Source organism: Morchella sextelata, assembly GCF_020137385.1.
Source record: "Morchella sextelata strain SCLS chromosome Unknown scls_34, whole genome shotgun sequence".
Classification (NCBI taxonomy): Eukaryota; Fungi; Ascomycota; class Pezizomycetes; order Pezizales; family Morchellaceae; genus Morchella; species Morchella sextelata.
Genome location: NW_025408649.1, coordinates 36,867 through 61,166, shown reverse-complemented (window position 1 = coordinate 61,166; position 24,300 = coordinate 36,867). Strand labels below are relative to the sequence as shown.

The 24,300-nt window shown below is 46.7% G+C and overlaps 8 protein-coding genes across 8 annotated transcripts; 3 read left to right on the top strand and 5 right to left on the bottom strand.

Annotated features, from left to right (window-relative positions):
* Nucleotides 1-420: 420 nt before the first annotated feature.
* On the bottom strand, nt 421-1,163 carry H6S33_009859 (uncharacterized protein; the record flags this gene model as incomplete). Its single annotated transcript, XM_044841289.1, has 5 exons — nt 421-492; nt 563-623; nt 695-770; nt 832-1,093; nt 1,153-1,163. Coding segments are annotated over 5 exons (482 nt in total), but the record flags the coding sequence as incomplete, so codon positions are not given.
* Nucleotides 1,164-4,798: 3,635 nt separating this feature from the next.
* Nucleotides 4,799-5,143, bottom strand: H6S33_009858 (uncharacterized protein; the record flags this gene model as incomplete). The annotated part of the gene is made up of 2 exons (XM_044841288.1): nt 4,799-5,017; nt 5,075-5,143. 2 exons carry the CDS (start codon nt 5,141-5,143, stop codon nt 4,799-4,801), a joined length of 288 nt encoding a protein of 95 aa, XP_044687479.1.
* A 1,770-nt stretch (nt 5,144-6,913) lies between these two features.
* Nucleotides 6,914-7,760, bottom strand: H6S33_009857 (uncharacterized protein; the record flags this gene model as incomplete). Its single annotated transcript, XM_044841287.1, has 2 exons — nt 6,914-7,564; nt 7,626-7,760. The coding sequence occupies 2 exons, from the start codon at nt 7,758-7,760 to the stop codon at nt 6,914-6,916; spliced, it is 786 nt and encodes a 261-aa protein (XP_044687478.1).
* A 6,251-nt stretch (nt 7,761-14,011) lies between these two features.
* H6S33_009856 (uncharacterized protein) lies at nt 14,012-14,251 on the bottom strand (the record flags this gene model as incomplete). The annotated part of the gene is made up of 1 exon (XM_044841286.1): nt 14,012-14,251. The coding sequence occupies one exon, from the start codon at nt 14,249-14,251 to the stop codon at nt 14,012-14,014; it is 240 nt and encodes a 79-aa protein (XP_044687477.1).
* An 815-nt stretch (nt 14,252-15,066) lies between these two features.
* H6S33_009855 (uncharacterized protein) lies at nt 15,067-15,855 on the top strand (the record flags this gene model as incomplete). Its single annotated transcript, XM_044841285.1, has 1 exon — nt 15,067-15,855. The coding sequence occupies one exon, from the start codon at nt 15,067-15,069 to the stop codon at nt 15,853-15,855; it is 789 nt and encodes a 262-aa protein (XP_044687476.1).
* A 907-nt stretch (nt 15,856-16,762) lies between these two features.
* H6S33_009854 (uncharacterized protein) lies at nt 16,763-17,947 on the top strand (the record flags this gene model as incomplete). The annotated part of the gene is made up of 4 exons (XM_044841284.1): nt 16,763-16,900; nt 16,993-17,159; nt 17,223-17,672; nt 17,740-17,947. 4 exons carry the CDS (start codon nt 16,763-16,765, stop codon nt 17,945-17,947), a joined length of 963 nt encoding a protein of 320 aa, XP_044687475.1.
* A 478-nt stretch (nt 17,948-18,425) lies between these two features.
* H6S33_009853 (uncharacterized protein) lies at nt 18,426-19,903 on the bottom strand (the record flags this gene model as incomplete). Its single annotated transcript, XM_044841283.1, has 5 exons — nt 18,426-18,583; nt 18,626-18,889; nt 18,958-19,456; nt 19,541-19,720; nt 19,787-19,903. 5 exons carry the CDS (start codon nt 19,901-19,903, stop codon nt 18,426-18,428), a joined length of 1,218 nt encoding a protein of 405 aa, XP_044687474.1.
* A 3,272-nt stretch (nt 19,904-23,175) lies between these two features.
* On the top strand, nt 23,176-23,756 carry H6S33_009852 (uncharacterized protein; the record flags this gene model as incomplete). The annotated part of the gene is made up of 3 exons (XM_044841282.1): nt 23,176-23,195; nt 23,258-23,630; nt 23,691-23,756. 3 exons carry the CDS (start codon nt 23,176-23,178, stop codon nt 23,754-23,756), a joined length of 459 nt encoding a protein of 152 aa, XP_044687473.1.
* Between the last annotated feature and the right edge of the window lie 544 nt (nt 23,757-24,300).

The window sequence follows — 24,300 nt, the reverse complement described above, 5'->3', positions numbered from 1 at the left end:
TACCAGAAAAGCTGGCCTATTTAGGTGAAATGTCTGAGTCAGTAACGATTGAGGTTCTATCAACGGATTTGAAACATACACGAGTTTCCACTGGCACAGTCCGGTATTCCAAACTCCTTGTAATACACATATTCGGTATTCGCATCTGAGCTGCTCCATACACTCCATCCGGCTGAGTTTATGACGGCTGAGAGGGCAGAATTTTGAAAAACGACCCTCGAATAATCACGCCAGGTCTTCCTAGGTACTGTGTACCAGCAGTAACAGTATATCCAGACGCTGCAGCGACGGTGCTAGATCATTCAAAAATTGGTCAATGTCTATAAAAATCAACCAAACACCGGAACAATTGTTTTTATACCATTTGTTAAAAACGTAGTATGATACGTTACTCTCCGAATCACGGCCATTGGCTGTTACCCAACATTGGCTTTAACACGAATATCGACACCGTCAAACCAAGCCCTTTGTCGTTGACCGAAGATAAAGTCGCTGAATTTAAATTATGAGTTAGTAAGCTCCCACTTAAAACTTCAGAGGCATGCTATATATGAGAACTCACGTTGCACCGTCTATGTAACTTTTGGCGTAGACCGCAAACCCTTCATTTGCAAGAACGGTATCTGAAAGTTTGTGAGGTTAGTTGTGAGTATTCAAGCGATAAACTTCTCAGAAGCGATATGTAGTTACTCGCCTTGGTAGCCTGTCAACTTTACCCCATAGAAACCTTGCTGGTCGCCCTGGGAGCTCAATGCAACAGCCTGCGATCCCTTTCCTATTGATCAATGTTTAGCAGTGATAGGTATAAACTTCGTCAACCTCAATACACACCTCTTTGTTGGCAATGTTGATATTATAGATCTTCAACCCAACCGCAAAGGCACGGATTGTAGCTGTGGCGTCATTATTGGCCGAGTCGTCCTGACTCTTCCCCTGGGTAATAGTCACAGTGTTCGATGTATATGAAGTTGTATCAGTTGTTTCTCCGTATATCGTAAGTTGTGCAGCTCGAGCCGGAATGTAGACTTGTTCTGCATATGTTCCAGCATAAATGAAGATACACTGAGCTGCCGAGGAAGTCGTGGACAATGAACTAACAGCCGATTGAAGCTATAAAACGTATTTTCTGGTCAAACTCATTTCAACGCTGACATTGGGGGCATGAGTGGTCTGGGATATTGTAAGGCACGTACTGTAGAGTATTGACCTGAAGTAGCGCTAGGTGAGACGGACTATACAACCAGTGGGCGGTGAGTTCTTGATGCAGCAAGTACTAACTGGGCGAACGCTAGAAAGGCAATCTGTGAAACATCATTTTCGGCAGCTTGTTTTTATCTTCTGTGCTTAATGAATCTACTGACAGAAACGAGAATTGGCTCGTTTTATAGTTCATCCGTTCACCTAGCAGCCCTCTCTACATTGGACCATGGAGAGAAACGTCGGAAGCCTATCCCGACATGCATGAATAATATATCGGGGGGTTTCTCCTAACCCGAGGCGATCTACCCCAGATCCAAACCCCGTGAGGCCAAGAATTAATAATGGACATTAAGCGTGCCCCAGCGCACGTTATCTGCAGTGTTTTGTGTTTTGTGGGGTACCTATTCAATACTTCTCAACTATGGTTCTTCTACTAAGGCATGTCCTTTTGTGTCTCAAATACACACTTCAGGTACTGAACGCGGACATAGTTGCCTCGAAGCACAGCTAATCCGTCCTTGGCATTTATTTGATCCGGATAGAAGAATCAATTGTGCCGGTACTCGTTGTAAAACAGGGTGTAATTGATACCGAGGTTCGGTATTTCGCACAATGGTTGAAGCAATAGTAGACACTCTATTGCTTTGTCATGCATCTAGTGGCCAAGCCATTTCTTTCGAAACAGGCCTCTCATGTGGTAGTACATGACCAAATCCCGATAAGACCTAGCCTATTACTACATGGAGCATTCCATAGCTCCTGGCCCTGTTGTTTCATGTCATAGCTCCTCACTCGGTACGTCATCATCATAAATTCTCCAGGAATCGGAACTGTTCCACGCGTAGTTTTGGTAAGATACCTCCACAAGCCTTTCAAGTATATCCAAGTCTCATACCGACAGGCTTCATGACTAAACTAAAGACTAGGCTCCATCAATATTCTTCTAATTCGGGGATCTCCCCTGTTTTTCGAGAAATTCATGGCCATGTTTAAATTTTCTAATGAGGACATGTACATACGCATTTTAGTATCCCAATACATCAGGACAGAAATATTTAAATAATTACAGCGATAGCCATTCCTCAGAAGGATCCTGAGAATTACATGATACTCAAGCTAGGAAATATTTACTTATATGAATAAAATAATATCCTACTCGCCGACCCCCAAGAGCGCTGCTACTTGTACTTTATTTTCCAGTGATCCAACCCTTGAGTTCAATTGATCTAGTGTTCCATTAGCCCCATACATGTACATAGTCATATTTATTTTTGTTAATTCATTAATTGCATTGTACATAGTCATATGAGTGATATAGTAGCAGCTTTAACATGTACATCATCAGATACAAGGATAAACTACTTGTACCTGTGTATATAACATTGAAGAGGTACCATCCTAGCTCTTGCGCTTGTGCCAATAATCTCACAGAGAGCGTTAATATCGTTTTGCGCGGACAAGCACAAGAAATATGATCGGTCCTCAAATCATGAATACACGTATCTTGGAGAAAAACAGCTCTACTTACCGCAATCACATAAAGTTCATTTTTAGTGCCTACTACCACATGTGAACTTCGGATAAGAATTAGTATGAAAGCCGAAGCTCTCGGAGAAATCGTTTCTCATGTATAAATCAGATGTGTGTTGTTCTTGTATATACATGTATGTATTCAATTATAAATGAAATGGAATACTAAACAATCAAAGGCCTCACCTTGCCCCCTAGAACTGATCCACAGCCCATAAACGCCCACCTACCTCTATACACGTGGCTGGCACGGACGCATTGTGAATTTCAATTCACCCCGTCTCACACAGAGGCTCATAGCTTTAAATTTTACGATAATCCGGGTATACAAGCCTAGATATCCCGTTGAAGATTTAGAAGTATCAGCCGAGTGGCCCTTTGCAGAAGTATCATCTTGCACTACAAGATCTAATTAATAAAACTCACTTTTCTTGATAGATCTTGGAGATAAATCCTTCTAACAAAATTAAGCCGTCGAGCGACTTGTTCTAACCTATCTACACACCATATTTCTAGAGTACTTAGTAAGTCTGCACTCAGAGGTTTATCTCGGTAGAGAAACATTACATTAGCGAAAGGTACCCCAGTATCGTTGGTTCATAGATTATAGACATACTTTGGATCCACAAATAGGCAGGCATTTTTTCCACTTCCTCCCAGTTACTCACCTAATGTTGGTTTCACCAGCCGTGTCCTCTGACTAAACTTTTTCTGCGGAATCCGTATAAATGAGCCCAGGGAAGATTTGTAAGCTTATTCACATCACCTCTGCTGATAAGAAAAGCTATCGGTAGCGGGAGCGAGAGGAGGGATTTCCGTTGAGCGTGTGGCATGGTCGTGCGTCCAAGGGATGATAGAGGAAGAGGTTTTGCAGTGAATAGTGTTATGCTCTATATACTAGCGGCTCTGTTAGAATTGAGTGATACATGTAGTTCGCTAAAAACTATATTAGGACATCCTCGATGTTTTCGGCATACTTGCTGTTTCTAGTGGTTGGTTGGGCTAAGGGCGAACCAGATGGGATTGGAGGAATCGGGCCTGATATAGGGCTGGACGTACTTAAAGTTGTAGGTGTTGTGATTGTGATCCCCACGAAACACTCAAGGGTGATTAATATTTCGATAGATGCGTAATTGTTGTGGTAAAGTGAAGAATCATTGTATATCACTCGTAGCTAAGCTTTTTTGTATTTCCTAATATGGTATAGTGTAGTCTTGTCTAGATTGTCATATTGAACCTACTACGAAGTGCGACTCCGCTCATGTTTTCTTATCATGTATGTGCCAACATACATTGTAGCAATAGACCACGGCTGAAGTTCTCGGGCTCACGATTTGTGGCTTCTTATCCTCGAGAAATCGTGTGACCTAAACCTTTGTCACCACGGGAATGATGCACGTGGGGCCTTGTATAAACTGCTATAAATATTACCAGCTCACGGTGCTAGTAGTGGCCATTGATAATTGCATGCATGGACATGAAAGCTGAAACAGTCACTGCATGTAAGGTACAAATATGGGCATAGGAGAGGGAAGAAAGGGGGGGGAGGGGGAGGGAGTTTGCTTGAGATAAAGGGGGGGGGCTTTTAGTATGCGAAATATAGGTATATACGGATGGATAAATTCGCTGTTACCAAATTATGACTAGTACGCGTTGAACGGAATTCCATCAGCAAAGCACCATCTATAGAAAAGCCCGAATATGAAGATCTAAAGGGCTTAAAACTTCAAGCTGAAGAGAGACCGAAGGGCTCAGAAAGCTAGACCTGTGGGAAACCCAGAGGGCTCGTGAGAAGATGATCCCAGCCAAGGTCTCAAGTGAAGTTTATATAGATAATCTAGTTTTTGACCGTTTTCTGATTTAGAGTTTTTATAAAGTGGAAAGCATGGATGAAGGAAAATTAAGCATGAAAATGAACACCTCCTCCGATGTTAACGGATATCTATTGGGCATGTTAACATGGCCGTCCCCAGTCACTGCCTGTCATCCAAATCAAACTGCTCAAACGACTTTCAAGCGCCTCTATAGACTTTTCACCGTACCCTTGAAACACGCAGAAAGACACCATCTAAGACGACCTTTTCAGTCTCTCGCCAACAGTCTTGGTGACACCACCGGCAGCACCTTTGAACTCCCGGTCACCACTCAGCGTATCCCTACCGGCACCGAATCCAAGACCAACCCAGGCGGGAAAAGCGCGGCGCTTGAACAGAAGGACTGAGAAGATGATACCGAATCCGGCACCGAGGGTAGACTTCACCAAGAGATTCGCAAGGCAGTGGTCCCACTAGTTGCGCCCAATTAGCAAGATTATGAGTGTTACTGTGGATAGAGCATGTCGTACTTTCTCATTGAGCAATCCCTCTGAGGCAGGGCGGGGCTTGACAACTGTGTTGGAGGTAGTAGAGGTCATTTTTCGTCAAACTGCAGATTTTTTTTTACCAAGTCAGTTAGTTGTCAAGATAACCGAGGGAATACCCGAGGCCCAGATCGCGAGTAACAGAGATAAATTTACCCTTATACAACTATACAAATTCTGGAGGAGGAGATTCAATTTGATCTGTACTTCGGTATGGCGGAATGCGGTGACGTGGGGGGTTTTGAATGTCAAGGTAACTTATCGCACGAAGTTGGATGAAACTTGATGTTCCGAAGGCCAAGAGTTATGGTTATTAGTCATCAGAATTGCTTTGCCGGGTGGTTATGACTATGTTTTTGGATGCCAGGCGCACTGCTCATCACGCGACAAAAATAGACTTAAAATGGGTGGAACTCATACTTAACTACTCGTAATTTCATAGCGTTTGTGAACACAACTGGGTTGCATACCCGCAAAATCCTGCATGAGGCTCCAGATTTTGGTGTATGCAGACCCAGCTATGTTCACAAACGCTATGAAATTACGAGTACATGTTATCTGCATGCTCCCCTCATACTCACCTATTTAGGCCGAAGTTCAATCTCACCGGAGAATACTTCACAAGGGTACTTTCTAGTACTCGTAATTTTTTGACGTTTCCGGACTGAACTGGGTCTGCATATGGGCGAAAATCGTGCATAACAACCATATTTTGGTGGTATGCAGACCCAGTCCAGTCCGGAAACGCCAAAAAATTACGAGTAGAGGGTGCCCTAATAGTTACGGGTAGTGTGCTGAGGCGAGTGGGGGCTATATGTGGAGTAAGACGACACTGTTCTCTTTCATCTAGAGTCTCACTCATCGATCCCTATTCCATCTGCCAATTAAAATAGAGTTATTCAGGAACAATACCAAGGATGCTGCCATGCCGTTCTTAAATTTACATGCATACTCTCCCTATCTGCCGAGGTGGTGGTCATTGGTTTGAACTTTCTGTTGAGTTCACTGTACCACATCCACAATTTCAAGCCATTCAATCTTTGATGCTACACACCCGGAAAGATTCGATGCAGGTCCTCCGGTCGGTGAGTGACGACGGGAGAAAGTAAGTGTTTGATGAATCGAAATGCTTAGCAGTCTGGTATGGCCTGGCGAATAACGTTCGCACAGGCATGTGAAGTATTACAAGCTTATGCTTAGCAGAAAGAACCTGCAGAGTTAATATGCTACAAGTAGTTATAATACTTCACATGACCTTTTAGTAGCCCTCGTAAGAATCTTTCCTATTTAAAGTACGTGTCGGCCCCATGGCCCATCGATCACATATCTAGGGCGGCGAGGGTCATCTGTGCTCACTCGGCGGTTTCTACCCCACAACAGAATTAGCCAATGCAGGGCTTCCTCTAGCTACATGTAGTTCTTGGTGGCTGACATATATATTGTATCAAGATCACCTCCGCTTTTTCACGCCTGAATTAAAACCGTTATGTATTCACATTGCTCAATGGCCAAGGACTGGGCAGGAGTAATCAATTAATTGCTTTTGTAGCATTTTCTTAATCAATTGGTTGTTTAGATTTGGCAGTAAATAAAAAATAAATAAAAAATACCACTATGAATTTGAGAGATCGAGAGATACAAAGAAAATCAAATAACACCAGCAAAAGACATTAACCGCCACCGTCTGCTTGAGCAAGTCTATCGGTACCTTGCCACAGACCCCACCACCAATCAAGACCTGCTATACGTATGTGTATGTTACAAACCCCAAACTTTTAACTAGACAAATGAGAATGAATGAACGACCGCGTGCACATGTATAGCCTACAACTTTGGCTGCCCGAGTTCCTTCTCCAACTCCTCCAATCTTCGGATGGAAGCGTCTTTGCGTATTTTGGCTTTCGCCATTTGTATATCCCGTTTTTCGATATCTTTCCGCAATCTTTTGATTTCCCTTCTTCTCCGTTTCTCATCGGTGTCCTCGTTTTTTGGTTTTGGGCTGACGCTGCTTTCTCCTTCAACTTTCATCTCAGATACATCCCCTTCAGTTTCTTTGCTTCCCTCACGCTCCGGTCCAGCGGAGCGTTTGAGATCTAATGCATCATGTCTTCGTCTCCATGCGTCGAGCCAAGAATCAGTGCATGGTTTTCGGATCTCCTCCGAGTAAATTTTAGAGTTAAGCTCTTCAGCTTTAGCTTTCAACGCTTCATCGTCAATGCTTTTTCGGTCGTCGCACCCCATGAACCAATCGTGAAGCGCATTGTCCAATTCGGGATGGCTAAAATCCTCGGGATTAGATGGAGGTGGCGTTGGAGGAAGAGCATGAGGCGGGTGTGGGGGCAATGGCGGACAACCTGCTTCGAATCGAACTTCGAGCGGTGCTGGTGTCGACTTGAACTTCTTCAAGTTCCGTGAGACGGTGGATTGATTGATCGCTTTGTGAAAAGTCGACTCGAACCATTCTGCGAGCTCCCTCTGTGAATGAATTGAGAGTTAAATATAGCGAACTCTCTAGACCAGAACTTCAATGACAAACCTGTTTTAGCTGAGGATTCTTTGACGCGTGAAGGTACAGCTCGTACTTTTCGCTTGTGGTTGCTTCCTCGTGCTTCCGTTTTTTGGGCGAAGTCGCACGCTCGGGGCAGGCTGCTACGTCCATATCCATGCTCATTGTACGTTGAGGCAGTAAACAATCAAAATAAACCAATTGAAAGAATATTCAAGGCTAGTTCGGGAGATTCTTTTTGGTGAAACTTGATCTACTGGGTTGAGAAAATCATGGGGCTATGCTAGGTTATATAGGCGAGGAGGATATACGTCTAGAAATACATTTGTTGGTCAGACATAAATTATGCAGGCGGTCAGATAGGTATGGGGTTTCAGGTGCCAGTGTACATCGGCAGTTAATTGTATTAAATATGAAGTTGCTGCTCTATGTTCGTACAAGGTGCATGCATCATGCGGTTTTCCCCCAAGGGGGGAGGGAGACTCTGCTATGCATGCAACCCAGCGCCTGGGCTTGTTTTTGATTTTGATTCATGCCTTTTTTACGCACTCGGTTTTTCTCCCCTTACGCGCAAGTAGCGATCGCGAATAGATCATCAATTAATTAGTGAACCCTGTAAATGGTTGGTCCGTTTTAGTGATCACTGTCGAAACTTAGAGTAGTAGGTACACACACCCAACTATGTGTCCAGAGCATTGCTTGTGCAGTTCTTTGGTGAAGTTGAGGCCGAATTTCATGATAGACTGATATGCCAAGCAATTGTATATTGAAACCAACCAACATACAAGAGAACAAATAGATGTACGCAAATAGGTACGTGGGTGAGTAGGGGTTGCACCGTTATAGTTACTACTCTACTATCTCTACTATTTCGCCTGCTCATGATCGAACCCCCCGCTGCAGCACTTTCAGCTATCTCGAAAATGCCATATCAAACCCTCAGTCGATCATGGCGAGAGGCTCAATGGAATTAGATTTAGTAACGGCCGGCTATCGTTGTACATAAGAAGGGATCGACTGTCGACAATGCCAAAGAAAGATGAGGGTAACCATACTAAATTTAGAAACTTGTTTCTACCTAGCTGGAGAAATAGTGAGCTTGACGAAATAAGTGACACATGCACAAGTCAGTGTGTCCATAAGAACCACAGATCATGTTATGTTCACAGGATTTATTAGGACCAAAGTTCCTTGTTTCGAGTTCTAATATGCCGTAGCAGTTTGCTACCTACTTTGGTTCATGCCTTGACGACCGGTGGTTGTGAATCTTGTCAATGTGGTACATACAACATACATATACCAAAACTCAGGTATAATGGTATGATCACCATGTACTGCAAGGATTGAGAAATATCTAGCGAGCCGCTATTTCCAGTCTATCTCACAATTGCTTCTCTGTACAATGAGGTGTATTTGTATGTTAACTAACCACTTAGCAATTTCTTTTGGCATTGCAGCAAAACAGCCCTCGAGTCAAGTGCGACAGGATATGTGTGCCTGGGCCCACCTACTATAGTAATAGGGCCCCATAGCTTATTTTTTCTGCGTTTCGTTTCTTAGTACCGCCGGCTGACGATCAAGCGCCGAGCCCGTCAACGACCGTTTAAACAATAACAACAGGAACGCTTACCCCACGCCGCCGGCATATGTGTTTACTTAACCGCGTTGCTCTCCGTTACATGTATGTTTGCCGGTAGCGAAGTCCTTGATATAGACGCCTGGTGTGTAAATAAATCTGCTACATATATTGATTGATGGTATGATGAGGTACTCTAGTGGTGGTGGTGATGCTGATGACGAGAAGGGACGCATACATGTATGTTTGCAGCCTTGTTTCGACACGCGCGGGCACTGTTACGGCACCTCCCGGTAACCAGTCTATGCCGCATGCGGATCATTGTCAACGACTAGGTTCACAGGAGCACATGAAGTGCTGTTTGCTCTACATGAGTGTTCCTACTGTAAGCGTTCTATCGTCATGAGACGGTGAAGAAGAAGAGAAGACATGCAACTCCTAGACCATCAATGTAAATGCATATTACCTATCGTGCTAACTCTGTACTCTAGTAGTCTACATATGTACATTACATACATGTATGTACCTATCTAGAGTACTTTAATTACATACCGTGATGTACCTACATGTAAAATAGGTAAATTTATATGTAGCTTTGTAATTATTCAATTACTCATGCTCAGTTCTAAATTCATCGGGCATAAACCGGACTATATGGTCATCCGCATAAGCTTGCACGGGTCGAATGAGTTCTAGCTTGTGTGTTTACAAAGACTTTGTTTATGCCTGGTGATATAGAGTACACATACATGTACTCTAGTAGGGATAAAGATAGAGTAACACGAGACGTGCATGCAGAGCTGCCGCAGCCATAACCAGTAACTGTGGTTACGGAATGTGGGTATTAACTGGATTATGGGTAGTCGCTTGATGACCGGCGTAGAACACGGTCATCCATAACCCCATGGTGGTCTGGCTACATGTAGCTTGGATTCGACTGCTTCTTCTTACCTCTCTTTGTAGCATACAGCGACCGGAATGATCTATGGAAAAACAGGGGGGGGGTGAAATTGTATGGCGAAATATCTGTGCACCATATAACTGTTTTTTCCATAGATAATTCCTATCGCTGCACATGGTATCCTATTTACCTACAACTTAGGCGCGATGTTAGTACATATATGCATCTACATATACCTACATAATCCTGCCTTACAGTTTAAAGCACCAACATCGCTTCGAATAACTCTATTTATTTACCGACTAAATATATACATTGTCCATAATCCAACAAGTTCCATGTATAACACTCGATGCGCTCGCCGTCGCTCCCGGCCCTCGATCATTGCCTGCTTTCTTGCCGCACTAAACAAAATATTGGGCATGAGGAGGTTATCCCAAACTAAAAAATAAAGGAAATCTCGTACATACGGCCAAAAGCTACCATTTACGTGGCACTTCCCAAACGGTTTTCTTTTCACGATGTCTCAGGTAAACTGGTGTATCTTCTGATTGACCCGAGTGATTATATATGATCAAAGACGACGTCTTTTGTTGCCTGAGGGAATAGATGGTGCGCAACTCGGGCGAACAAGAAAGTAGGTACGATCACTCGCATGAAACCTTACATAGTAAACTGGCGTATTCCCAAAGCATCGTCACCCAAGACCACTGTATGTGCTCAATCGGCCCTTGGACTACACAGAATGAAAAGGGTGGGGTTCAAGTAAGGGATTCTGTTTTTTCACAAGTGTTTAGGCCGAGTATGATATTTTCCTCTTGGACTTAGCAAATCAGCATTTTGTGTGCTATCCTCCATATCACTCAAGGTAGTACCATGCGCTGTTTCTACTCCCGTTGTTTAACACTTGTCGTAGAATACCAAAAGACCTTCAGCCTGAGTCCTAGGCTTGTGATACCTTCATGACCCTTCTTTCTGTACATAAGGAATCATGCCTAGCTGTTTATTCCTTTAAATGCAAGTAAACCTCCTTTCCTAATTTTCCACTGGTGTACTTGGCTAAGGCTGATACGCTATCCACCGTGCAAATCGGAAACAAGAAGAGGTACCAAGCATTCCTGAGGGGTATGGAACAAAGTCACTTGTAATGACAGAAGCGCCGCGACTAAATTTCCAAGGTAAGCGTATAATCTAATGAAGAAATAATAGTTAATGAATATTTTTTAAATGGCCAGTTTGCATGTCTGCCCGCCCCCGCCCCGCCCAGATATAATTGTCTGCCGCAGCTTTCCTTTCTTTTCAATGAAGAGATAGGCAGCAGGTTCCGGATTCGGGGGCCCATCATGAGTGCCAATCTCCTATCCAACGCTGGGTCACCATTCCGTGAAGGAGCTAAATTTATTTCCAACTGAACGAGGCGGGCGAGAAGGTGGGTTTTTTTTATTCTTTTCAGTCAGGACATCCCGCAGATTTGTATGACCACTAGTGGAGAGATCGGTGGGATTCTCGATCCAATATATATCCCAGCCCCTAAAAAGAGTAGAGACTGTAAAAACGCAAGCGTTTTGTGTGGATATCTAATTCGTTTCATTCATAAACCATACCCCGCAGGAATTACCTAAAATGAGGTGGGGGAAAGAAGAAAGAAAAGATGGCTTATGAATGGACGAAGATACGGCCCAAGGAAGCTAGCTCTCACATGAGGTGTCTCGGGGAACCGGTTGAGTGGCTCGGAGAGCTGGGGTGGGGGAATATATTTGTGGTACCGACCCGGGTACTCCAAGGCGGGCGGGCGGGCTGCGTCTTTGCTGAAGAGACCTCGGTAGGCTCCGAACTAGGGATTTGGCGATTGGTGGCACGTGGATGAGCATGATGAACGTATCATAGGTTGAATAGGTATCCTGTACTCGTGGGGTAGTAGTATGTATGTAGGTAAGTGTTCGAAGGTCTGGATAACTGATGGCGTGCATGAATTTTATAGATTTCTCCCTTGATATAATATGTGTCTATGCAGCACCACCACACACTCTCACCGCTCAAGGCTGTTGAAGTAAAAGCTCACATGACAATTCCGTGAATGATTGGGCTCTGGAAGCTTTACAGGGTCAGCACTCGGCAGATAGGGAATACTAGAAGGAGATCCATAAGGCGAATGGTGAATAGTACATACCTTTGGGGGTTTGACAGGAAATTCGAGCACAGAAAGAAGCCTCGAAGAGCTATGAGAGATAGAGAAGATATACATAGGATCGAGGAATGGTGGGGGTATTAAGTTGTCTTGGGAAAAAGAAAGACAGACCCTAAATAAAACGACCCCAAGAAAATGATCACTGGCTACTAGTCGCTCGAGTAACATACATGTATGTACATATCTACTTCTGCGTATTAAACGAATACCTGTTGTAATAATATGCAGTACGGTACTTGCTCTACATCGCACCCATTTTAGGACGCACACCTTCAGACACCGCATCTCCGATTTTGCATCGCAGAGTGTGGATTTGTGGCGTGAAACCTGCTCACTCGCATGGTTTATTGATCTTGCCGCCAGGGCATGCAGAATATTCCCTGGAGGTTCAATGCTAGACCCAGTAATCCCACCACCCCACTGACTTACTGGGCTACATATGCAGCATATGAGCTTCCTCCTGCTTCTCGATACCAGTAAATTTCGAGGTACCCAGGTAGGCGATAAACGAGGATAAAACCTGCATTCATTATTCTCCTTACCTACTTTACTAGGAACTTTCGTACAGGTTCACTATCCATCCTCGCCCCTAGGGCACGACATCTCACGACTGTTGACAAGAAGACCATCCGTTTGTTGAATAATGGTCGTGTGGGAACAGGCTGTGAGTGTATGTAGCGAATTCTTGAACTCTAGCTCTGGTATGGTATATGTATGTACTTCTATGTACATAATATATACGCGCACATATATGCGTACGGGGTAGCATGGAGGGGTGTAAAAAAAAACTGACTCTTTTTAGCTCAACCAAAATCCATTCTCTATCTACAGCACCGGCAACACTCGCCTCATCTGACGGAAGGGGAACTCCCACGATCGAATATCGAGTATCTTACATGTGGATAGACCTACATCACGACGGCACAGAAAGATAGAGAGAGAGAGAGCGAGAGTGAGAGAGAGCGTTACCAGCGACAGCCGCGAAGAGGTCACAGACAAGGGAAGACCTGAAATAATAACTTGCGCACCTCTGCTTCTGCCTCTTACTCTGTTCCATTTTTCTCACTCACAGAATCATTGCTTTTTCTCCTCGCTTCCTTCTATTTGTTTCATCAGCTTGCAGATAGGGTGATCCAGTTTGGACCCATCAACATCTCAGGGAAACCAGGAGGATTATCGGTCAACTGGTTGGTTAAAGCTGGGGGGGCCGTCAGAAGAGCCTCATCCACGAATTTCCCAGTCTGTCCATCTTGTAACACACGTCGCAACCCGCTGTCACGATTCGGTGGACTCATCATAGCATCGCTCCCACCGCGAAAATATCTTGAGATCTTGGTTGCGTTGAATGGGTTGGTTACAGTCCCTCGCTGACCACAAGTAGCTCTCAAGCTACTGCCCTTCGTGACCGAGAATATTGAGCCCCACCACCTGGTCCAACCCCCCTACCTTGTGAAAGAATAAGGAACGACCTGCCAACCATCAAGATGCCGATGATGCGAGGTGTAAAGTTTGCCTGGTAAATATTTCCTCTCTTACCCTACCTTCCTCCGCTCCCGCACACCTTTCCTTTTAGTGATGACGGAGAAACTCAACCTTATGTCTACACCCAGATAGAAACGTTTGCTGATGGCCCGGAAAGCGAACCCTGCATACGGGGACATCGCTCATCAAAGTGTAATCACAGCGACCGAGTGCTGGTACAAGTTCGAAAACCAGGCCGACCGTTAAGCAGTTGCCCACACACCCTATCATCAACCTCCCCAGGTACCTTTGTCCACACCCTGCCCAATGGAGGGGAATCTGGGGGGAACAGGGCTGGAAGCTCTGCCAGGGTGAGCTGTAGCTGCGATGTCACATCTGTCGCCATACCGAAGGGTATGTACTGCTTTCTTATCCAGCGCTGTATAAACGTTGACGGTGGCGTTTAGTTGCCTCTTGCGCTTGTGGAACACCGAAGCCGCAGGAGCCCCCGCCTCCACTACCCCCGCCATCATTGGTAGCTATAAGTGCTGCTACAAGCGATTCTGGGTCGACGATAACATCGCCCATGTCACCAACATTCCCCGCGATTGTATCGGCTAGTTCGGCTAATAATGGCCCTTTAAATAAAATTGCCAAACCACAACGGCCGAAAAAAATTGGTCAAGCAAGAAAAGGGAGTGTGAATATAGGGGAGGTCGCTCTTGAACAACTACTCGAGCAAGAGAGGGAACGCAGTAGTAGTGCTGAGTCTTTAAAGATGGGAAGTACAGCTAACAGCTGCGGTGGCATGCCTGGTATATCAAGAGAGAATGGTTCTGCTGAAGGAGATTCATTGCGAGGGCTTGCAGGACTTCCGACAAGTCCTGGACATGGAGGAGATATCAATGGATTTCGTCCATCACACGATTTTTCAAACCCACAAAACGGAAATATGTTCTTGGGGGGCACAAAACCCTCAGAAAACAAACCAGACATGCCAGCGGTAACTCACAAAACCTTGTGTTCAGATGTATGGAATCCTGATGCAGGATCATCTCCTTGGCAGCTATCTCAACCTCCTGTCAAAAAGGTAGGCTGTGGAGGTTGCGGGGGGGAATCAGCACAGCAACCACAACCGCAACTACAACAGTATATACATCGTGCGCCCGCCCCGCAGAATACCCAACAAGGTCCTAGTTGTTGTAACGGCTCAAAAAAAGCGACCACAATACAGCCCCAACAAATGACTATTTCTCAAGTACCTTTCTCAGGGCATTCCTTTTTCCCTGCTCTCCAATATCCACCGTCATATATTCCGCCTACAAACTTTTCACAGGTTCCAAACATGTGGATGTATCCTACAATCAACCCTGCGATCACGCCTCAAGAATTTGCATGGTTACAACAACAAAGAGCGGCTGGCGTATTTGGACCGCAACCAACAGCACAGCTGCCTGGGCATGTGGCATTGGTGCCCTCAATGAGCAATTCCCCAGTCACCAACACCGCTTTGGCCAACGGCTGGGAACACAGCTGTCATTGTGGGCCTGAGTGTAATTGCTTGGGCTGTGCAACACATCCATTTAATCGGAGGACGGTGGAGCATGTACGGGAGATGCAGTCGTTCATGGCCGTAGACAATGGATCTCTGAGTCCGCAGTCGCACCCGAATCCTACAATCCATAACCATCCACACGGCCTTGTTCAACAGCTTTCGCACCCACAATCCCAACCAAACAGTTTCGAAGCGAATGGGATGTCGCTTTCGTCGCCTGTAGCTGGTGCACCATCGTCAGGGACATGCTGTGGAAGTAGAGGTAGCCCGGCAAAGCGGATTTCACCTACACCGGAAGAGGAGGACATAGGCCCAGACGGAAGCCCGAGTGGCACCCCGAGTGGCACCCCGAGTGGCACCCCGAGTGGCACTGACGCTGTTGATGAGCTCTCACCAAGCAATTTCCTATACTTTGATTATCCGCTCGGAATGTGCGCGCAGACTGAGGCTGGATGTAAGTGCGGCGAGGGATGCACTTGTGTTGGCTGCATCACGCACGGAGGGCATGATGGTGTAGAGTTGGAAGCCCCTGTACAGGCGCCAGAGTGGGAAGCGTGGGAGATAGAAGAAGGCACCTGAAGATGAAGACATGGAAGCAGGGTTAAAAATATTCTGCTAATAACGATATCGTATGGTGAATTTTTCAATAGAGTACGAAGGTCGTTTATCTCCGCTACTTTATATCCATCTCCTTTTTTCTTTCCTTTTTTCTTTCTTTTTGGAGGGGATTTTTTCTCTCATGCGTTTTAGCATACTTTTTACGTTGGATTCGGGGCTCAGGAGTCAGACTACGGGTAATTTTTTTTCTCTCTTCTTTTAAAAGTACTTTTGTACAGAAACAACGGAGATATCTGCGCCTATCCCATTTTAGGCTTCGGGATTAAGTAGACGAGGTATTCCTTCCTGGTAGATTATTAAGGAGGCACTTTATGTGTTATGATGTGTACTTATGACGGGACGATGATTGGTATACCCCCTGTATATAAGAAGACCATGCAGCGGCTGCCAGAGGAATCTGATGCTGTGGAGAAACGAGCATGTGCAGAGAGAGAGAATCACCAAATATCACTCGATAGTGTTTCCTCAGATCTGCAGCCCTGCTATAGCCAACCCTGCATGCGGCACTAGCACTGCCGAGAGCGGAGTGGCGGGGGGATGGGGAGTGGAGTGGCGGGGGGATGGGGAGTGGAGTGGAGGGGAGGGGTCGGAGTGGTGGTGGTTGGGGGTGGAGTGGTTGTGGGTGGAGTGGTTGTGGTGGGACCTAACCAGGATTGTGTGTATGATATCACCACCAAGAGTTCGCACATGCACTTACCCCACTGTGCTTTGCAGCCTCACTAATTACCCACACTACATGTAACTAGAGTAGTAGTACACCAACAAACAACAACGACACAAAGGCCACCGTGAGGACACAACTCTCTAGATACCCAAAGTAGAGAGAGAGAGAGAACACTCCGTCTCATATACTCCCACCAATCATCATATGCTCTCGCGCCTCTCCATAGTCTCAAACCATCTCAAGCATATTCACAGAGGGATGTCTATCTCCGCAGATCCCTTCAAGCGGCCAATCCACACGGCCGCCTGTCTAATCATTGGCGACGAAGTTCTCAACGGAAAGGTATGCACTCCGTCTACAGGCCCCTTCCTCCCCGGGCGGGGGGCATCCTAGAGACAATTAATAACAATTGCCCTCCGCACGCACAACAACAGACAGTCGACACCAACTCCCCCTACTTTTCCCGCTTCTGCTTCGACCTCGGCATCGAGCTCAAGCGCATCGAGGTCATCTCCGATGACCAAGACCAGATCATCGAGGCGGCCCGCCGCATGAGCGCAAACTACGACTTTGTCGTCACCTCCGGCGGCATCGGCCCCACGTACCCTCACCCCTCCCCCCTCCCCCCTCCCCCCTCTCTACCCCGTCATACTAACAACAACAGCCACGACGACATAACCTACTCGTCCCTCGCGGCCGCCTTCGGGCTCCCCCTGCGCCTCCACGACGAGACCTTCCGCCGCATGCGCCTCCTCTCCAAGCACAAAGTCCCCTTCGACTGGGACACGCCGTCGCCGACACGGACGGCGCGCCTGCGCATGGCGGAGCTGCCGGCCGGCGACAATGTGCGCGTCGTGTATGTGAGCGACGACACGTGGGTGCCTGTCGCTATTATCAACTACAACGTGCATGTGCTGCCGGGGGTGCCGAGCATCTTTGTGAGCCAGCTGGAGGGCATGAGGAAGCTGTTTGAGGAGGAGAAGAGGGTCGAGGGGAAGAAGCTCGTGAGGGTGCTGATTAGTACGGCGCTGCCGGAGAGTGAGGTTGCTGAGTACTTGACGGAGCTGCAGGAGAAGGTGGGGGCGAGGGGGGTCAAGGTGGGGAGTTATCCGAGGTAGGTTTTTTCTGGGGTGTGTATGTTTGGGTTTGGGGAGTGCTGACGGTGGTGGTGGGTGTGGTAGGTGGGGGAAGGACCATAATACGGTTACCCTGGTTGGAAAAGACGAGGCCTATATCGAGAGCCTGGTCAAGGAGGTGGAAGAGGGCGTTAAAGGCACCAGAATCACCGTCGAGGGCGAAGACGAGCCGGAGGAGCCTAAAGAGGAGATCAAGGATGGGAACACAGAGCAGGCAAAGGCCGCCGATGCCAAAGACGCCGAGTCAAAGTAGATTAGCACAGTGTGCGGGGGTGGACAGGTACATACTAACTATACACATTTCGAAGCCCGCAGCGCCTCTACGGAGGGTTTTATGATACTCTGCGGGTATATCGATCGCGTTGATTGCTGTAAGATAGTTTCTATAGACGGCAGTACATGTAGTTACCACCGATTCAGTTAAGTTGACGTCACACGCGATAGTCAAGTTCATGGTCCATCACTCGGGGCTGGTTATCTTATCAATCGTGATTATTGCTGTGCTGATCAGTAGCAATCAGTAGCATTCGCTCGAACCACATTCACTACAACTAAACACGACCATCTGTATTCCCGTGCACCGCTAACTGCATGAATGTGTACTTTGGTGTGGTGAATTCCTAACTTCAAATCCCTTCATTATAAACAATTAACTACTTTTCACAACATAAACATCTAAAAGCTACCAGTAAAGGCTATATACCCATCACATCATCTACTAGATGCTACATCTACAACGCAAACATAGCAGCCAGCACCATCGCCGCACCAAGAAGCACACTCCTCTCCACACCGACACTTGCAGCCGCACCCTCAAACTCCGCTAACGGCGTCGACGCCGCACCAGGTGTAGTTGTCGCGTTTCCGGAGCCAGAGCCAGAGCCGGAGCCTGAGCCTGAGCCTGAGCCTGAGCCTGAGCCAGAGCCAGTACCAGTGGTACCATTTCCAGCCGCGGCACCGCACTTGATCAGGTTCGTCGGCTTGGGCTTGCTCGGCTCCCACAGAAGGATGTCCTCAAGCCTCTTTGCGAACGTGACATTGCTCATGGTGAGGTCGACCCAGTTCTGCTTTCCGGCCGGCACGGCGCTGTCGTTCCATGTGCTTGTTCCGTTGGGCAGGATTGTGACGGCACCGCCGGTCTTGTTGTAGTGGTAGACGTCGTCGAGGCCGCGGATGGCATAGTAGATTGCCGCAGCTGCAGTCAATGTTAGTATATCTATCTCTCATAGAGTAAGTTAAAACAGGAAGAGGGTATAGACTTACGATCCCAAGACCCATCATCCTTTCCAGCACCAATGGTCGCATTCCACACAAACGCAATCGGGTTCGTGTCCGGGCTCAGCTCCGTCGCCAGCTTCGCGCCCATCCTGATGTTCCTGCCGACATAGCCGGGCACGAACGTCAGCATCTTTGGCCAGCTGTTGAGCACATGTGCGGCAAAGGTGACATTGTGGTGCGACAGATTGTACGATCTCGGCGCCGACGCATCGGCCTGGACGACGAGCTCGACAACCTTCTTCTTGATGAGCTCCCAGCCGGTGAGGCCGGAGATCGAGTCAGCGGGCGAGTCGACGAGGCGATAGAGGACGTCGAAGAAACCGATGACGGCAATGGTGACGCTGTTATCGTCGGCGGAGGCAAGGAGCTTGCGGTAGAGAAGGACCGGGTCCGTGGTGTTGGAGCCGTCTTTGATGTCCTCGGGCCATTTTTGGCCCAGGGTTTGGACCCAGCCGCCGTAGCGGGTGTAGTCAGGGTCGTAGGTCTAGGGGGAAGTTGTTAGCTTTTGATAGCGACGGGAGTGTATGCGGTTTGTGTGTGTGTGTGGGGGGGGGGGGGGGGGTCTTACGGTGTTATCGAGCGGCTTTTGGATGGCTACTTCTATGTCCGGGTGCCCGTAGAAGGTGTCGACGGCGTCAATGGCCGGAGGAGCATACCGGGAACGGATGCTCGACACAACACCAAGGATCTCAGTCTCGCCCCAGGTCTCAAAGGCGTTTGCAATGGCGAGTGCGTTCACATCGTCGGGCTACAGCACGGCAATGTCAGTACAATTGCTAGCAATGATATATAACGCAGGAAGGGAGGTTGTTACCAAGTTCCAGAAATCAGTGTCAATGATAATCTTCTTCTTCGTGCAAGTGTTGCTGGAAGTAGCGGCCAACGCCCCAACAGCGCTGGCAAGAAGGAGAGTAGGAAGAACAACCTTCATGTCTGAGATTTACTGGTAAAATATATGTGGGTTAAGATATAACGACCGACCGACGACTGAGCCTGAGAAATACAGCGGCCGACATCTCTGGTATTTGTAGTCTTCTCCGTATCTCCTTCACCACGTAGAAAGCGCTGTTGTGTTTTACTTGCACCATTGCCTTTCCGCAGGTGGTAATGACACCCGGGTCATCTCAGGTGCAGGTTGGTGGGTTCTAGAGTCCCCTTTGGTAAGAACGGCCGTGAAGTGCCGATAAGTCTCAAGTACCTTACAGACTACCACTGAGACATGTTGATAAAATATGGATAGAGTTGATCCCCACAAGGGGTAGTAGAGCATCAACCTACATACCCAGATCTACTCTACCCCTCCGCGATGCATGAGTATTTAGGCACCCCCGGTACTCGCCTCAGTTGAGCGAATCTCGGCTTCATTCTTACAGGTTAAATTTCAGCTGAACTTTTGTCATGCCGAGCCTGCTAACAGTGCAGCTTACGGGCGTATTTAGAGTGGTTAGGGTATGCACCTTTTGATACCTACTCTACAGACACGGGAGAAGAAATGTCAAGTCAAGCGATTGGTGCCTTAGACATTGTCAATGTGTGGCGGCTGACCTGTTAAGCTTCTATAAGATTCACAGTAAGAACGACCGTGCGAGTAGGGTTTAATGGATAACAGTGTGATCCGGATCCAGTTACCACACAAGTTGGCCGATTGGGCATAGCCCTGCACCACTTAGCGAAGAGGAGAACGCACAGGGCCGAGCTGAAGTTTTACTGTTACTCTTGCTCCAACTGATACTCAATCACCACCACACCGGCTATATCAAAATCAGCTACTCTACGCTGGAACAGGGTTGAAGTCTAGTTAGCGGAGGTCGGTTGTTGTTGTCAGGGACTAGGTTTTCAGGGTCCAAGGCCCAGGGCTCCTTCCTTGGCAAGACATCAGATACACAGGAATCAGGTGGCTGCCCTACTATTCCGTCCCGTTTGGAACGTGTCTGTGAAGATTTCTTTTGGTTTTGCCTGTGTTCAGAAGTCTCTCATCGCCTCAGCCATATATCCCTTCAATTTACTCTCCATCATCAAACAAAGCCTCTGTGGAAATATGTCTTCTCAGCCATCCGCGTTGCAATTGCTCGGGCGCTCTCGGTCTCACTCTAATGACCAACAGATATTCCTAAGCTCTCCGGCGATTCTGGTCGCCGACAAATCGGAATGTAGTGTAGATCTATTTCGAACCTGCATATATGCAGCGTGAATAACGCAATGCCCGCCAAGCGCTTGTACTACAATGGATTGTAGTTAGTTTAGTTATCTGCGAATCGCGAGAAAGAAACATTCAGCTTGGTGAGTGCTTTCAGGCATATGTTAGTGATGAGGACAGAATACTGACAGTTCTCAACTCCTAGTTCAACCACTTTACCACTTGTCGTCTCCTTCGGGTACACATATGGCGGGACCTGTGTTGAGCAATGTTCTCCACAAAAGTGCTGCCGCATGTAGTCCCTAGCTAAGTAGCTCTTCCCCACGAGAAAACTCTCCGGACTTTGTCTAGAGCCTTGAGACTTGATCGACAATTGCACAAACTCCATGCACATGTAGTTACGCGTGCTCATCATGTACCACGGCGGCGTGGTATACCACCGGCACAATCTCCCGACGAATGATGCATGGGGTAAGGTTTATGATTTTCCGAGTTGTTTATAGGGGAGAACCAATAAATATATTTATCGAAGGACTGAAGCGAATAATATAATGGCCTGAGCGAGGAGGAACAAGTGTGTCTTGTAGTGACAGAGAAAGAACATGTGGTCTATGGAAAAGTACAACAAGTATAATAGAACTCCTAAGAACCACATATATATAAGGCAACTGATGACATCAATTGATATCCACAGTAAGTAAGCAATTCATGACCAAAACAGAAATTAAGTTGTATTGATATACAAACCCCACTCAAGTACCCTGTCCGCCTGAAGTACATATTTACTCCCCAGGCGATGAATTAAGGCAGGGATTGACTCCAAACACCATGTAAAGCAAGGTAGCGGCCTTGGGAAGCACAGCGTAGTAATTAATAGACAATCACAAAGAGGCTAAGCACATCGAACAAGACTTGGGTACCCGTTAATTGCAGCTACTTGATCTCTTTCGGCTCCAAATCTATGGTCATGAAGTCGCCCGGCCTCGTGGACCACACCGTTAATGCCCGCACTCACCATTATCGATACTTCTGCAGCATACTTTTACCCTGATGCTTCTATTGAAGCGTTTTTACATTCTAAACGCTAGCATCCATTACTATGATTATAATGGTATATAATAGGCAGCGGGTAGAATCTCTTTATTTCCACCGATGGGACACTGATAACGGGGAATATATCGGCTAGGATGAAAGTTATACTATTTAGGGTGCGTGTATTTTTATACTTTTCTACAGACACCGCATGCAAAGTCCACGAACGTATGCCGTGGATTTTTGGATGCCACAACTTACTATTGTTACTACATTAGGCCAAGGACACGAGTGGTTTACGGTATAATATAGTCAACTACCACAAAATCTGAGGTGTTTGTTACCAAACGGCAGGGATATAGGCCAATCAGAGTCAGTCTTTGAACGTCAATCTGCAAGTTATAGTGTAGAACAATACCCCTCTCAGACTTGAGGCAGCCCCCATGACCCTTTAACGACGGCTTCTTAAGCTTGCAGTTCACTATACTGGTGCATCTTAGTCTCACTTGTTGTAGATTTAGCCCGCCATGAACTAAGTCTTCCGGCCAGTGTAAGGTTTAGCCACCTATCAAAACAGCACATTTCTCCGAAATACATGTATTCTGCACCTACATCAACCCTCGTTAAGCATATTTTGAAGCTTAACTGGCGTGATAGACCAGACCCTCGTTTGTCCAGCCAATCACTCCTTGCGCAACACGAGTCTATAAACAGCGGCGGTTTGAAACCTTACCACAACCAATGATAACCTAAACAGGTTTTTCTTGTCACGCGTGACGCCATGTGCACTTGGTTGAAGTATACGATGGAAAAGTGCAAGTTCAGCACTAATTATAGTACTTCATCTGTGGTACAACGGTGCAATACGATGCAAATGATCCACGATTTAGAGTTTTGAAAATAGAAGTTCTGCTATAGATCTAATGCCTCGATGATTGCTACGTCGTATACGGTTTCTATATAGCCTCCGCGACCTACTTGCCAAACATCAGTGCCAGCTTCACCGTATTCACAACCTACAATACTCAGCAAAAATGCAGCTTCCACAGCTCCTGTTTGTCCTGTCGCTCCTACTTCTTGGCACCAATGCTCTAAACCGGACCTTCTCTCTCACAGCCATCAACCCATCCTACCCCGCATCCACAACAAGCCCGTAATCCGCTCGTACCCCACCGATCCCTCCGTCGTCGGTGTAAGCTTCTCCCCCCCGTATGCCTCCCCGCTCAAAGCGTTCATCCACAACAACAAGCTCTACCGGTACTGTAACACCTCGCCCACCGGCGTCTGCATCGGCTACTTTCAAAAGAACCACGGCGGCGCAACGATGGGACTCCGGCTGCAGTTTTGGAGCCACGAAAATTTTCCTGCTAGCAGTCCGTGCTGCTCCGTGGAGGGTAGCTGGAGTATACAGGTGATAAATGGGATGGGGTATTTGTTGAGTAGTGGGTCTGATACGTATCAGATGTGTGAGTATGCGGGGGGGTATTCGGTGAGTACTTGATTGGCTGTCAATTTCGGGTTGGAAATTTTGCTGACTGAGTTGGGGTAGATTGAGTCGGGTAGTCCGGGAGCATGTGTTTATGGGACAAAGATTGAAGCCCTTTATGACTTTTGATGAGAATACAGGCTCTAGTAGGATCTACAGGTATTGATTTGCAAATTTCGAAAAAAGCGATGCTATGAAAATGGCCGAGAGTGTACTTATTATTTTATCTAACGAATTTCCTAACTCTTATATACACATATATAGCAAATATATGAAACCATGATATATAGTACTGATTGCCATCTCGTACGCAAGGAATATCATAGCATTGTAAATGTAAAACTATAACAGTGGTTAATAACGACGGATTAAGTTAATATCCGTTAGACAGCCTTTTCTTGCGGGATCTTATGTTGAGTCCGATGTAATCATGAGAGGTCACTCGATGTTCTCTCTGTTTCATCTGTGATTCCGTAAGGTCCCGATGAGGAGCTACCGTTACAGCGCAGGCATACAAGTCTAATGGTACCCTTATACCAAAGTGACAGCTGGTGTAGTGCCTAAAAGAAAGTGTGTAGAAGAACAAGGGAAACTAGCCCAACGGCGGAAGCGAGCAGCGGCAAAGGACGGGGGAGACAACCGAGCCACTTGAGTCGAAGAAATCCAGTGGACT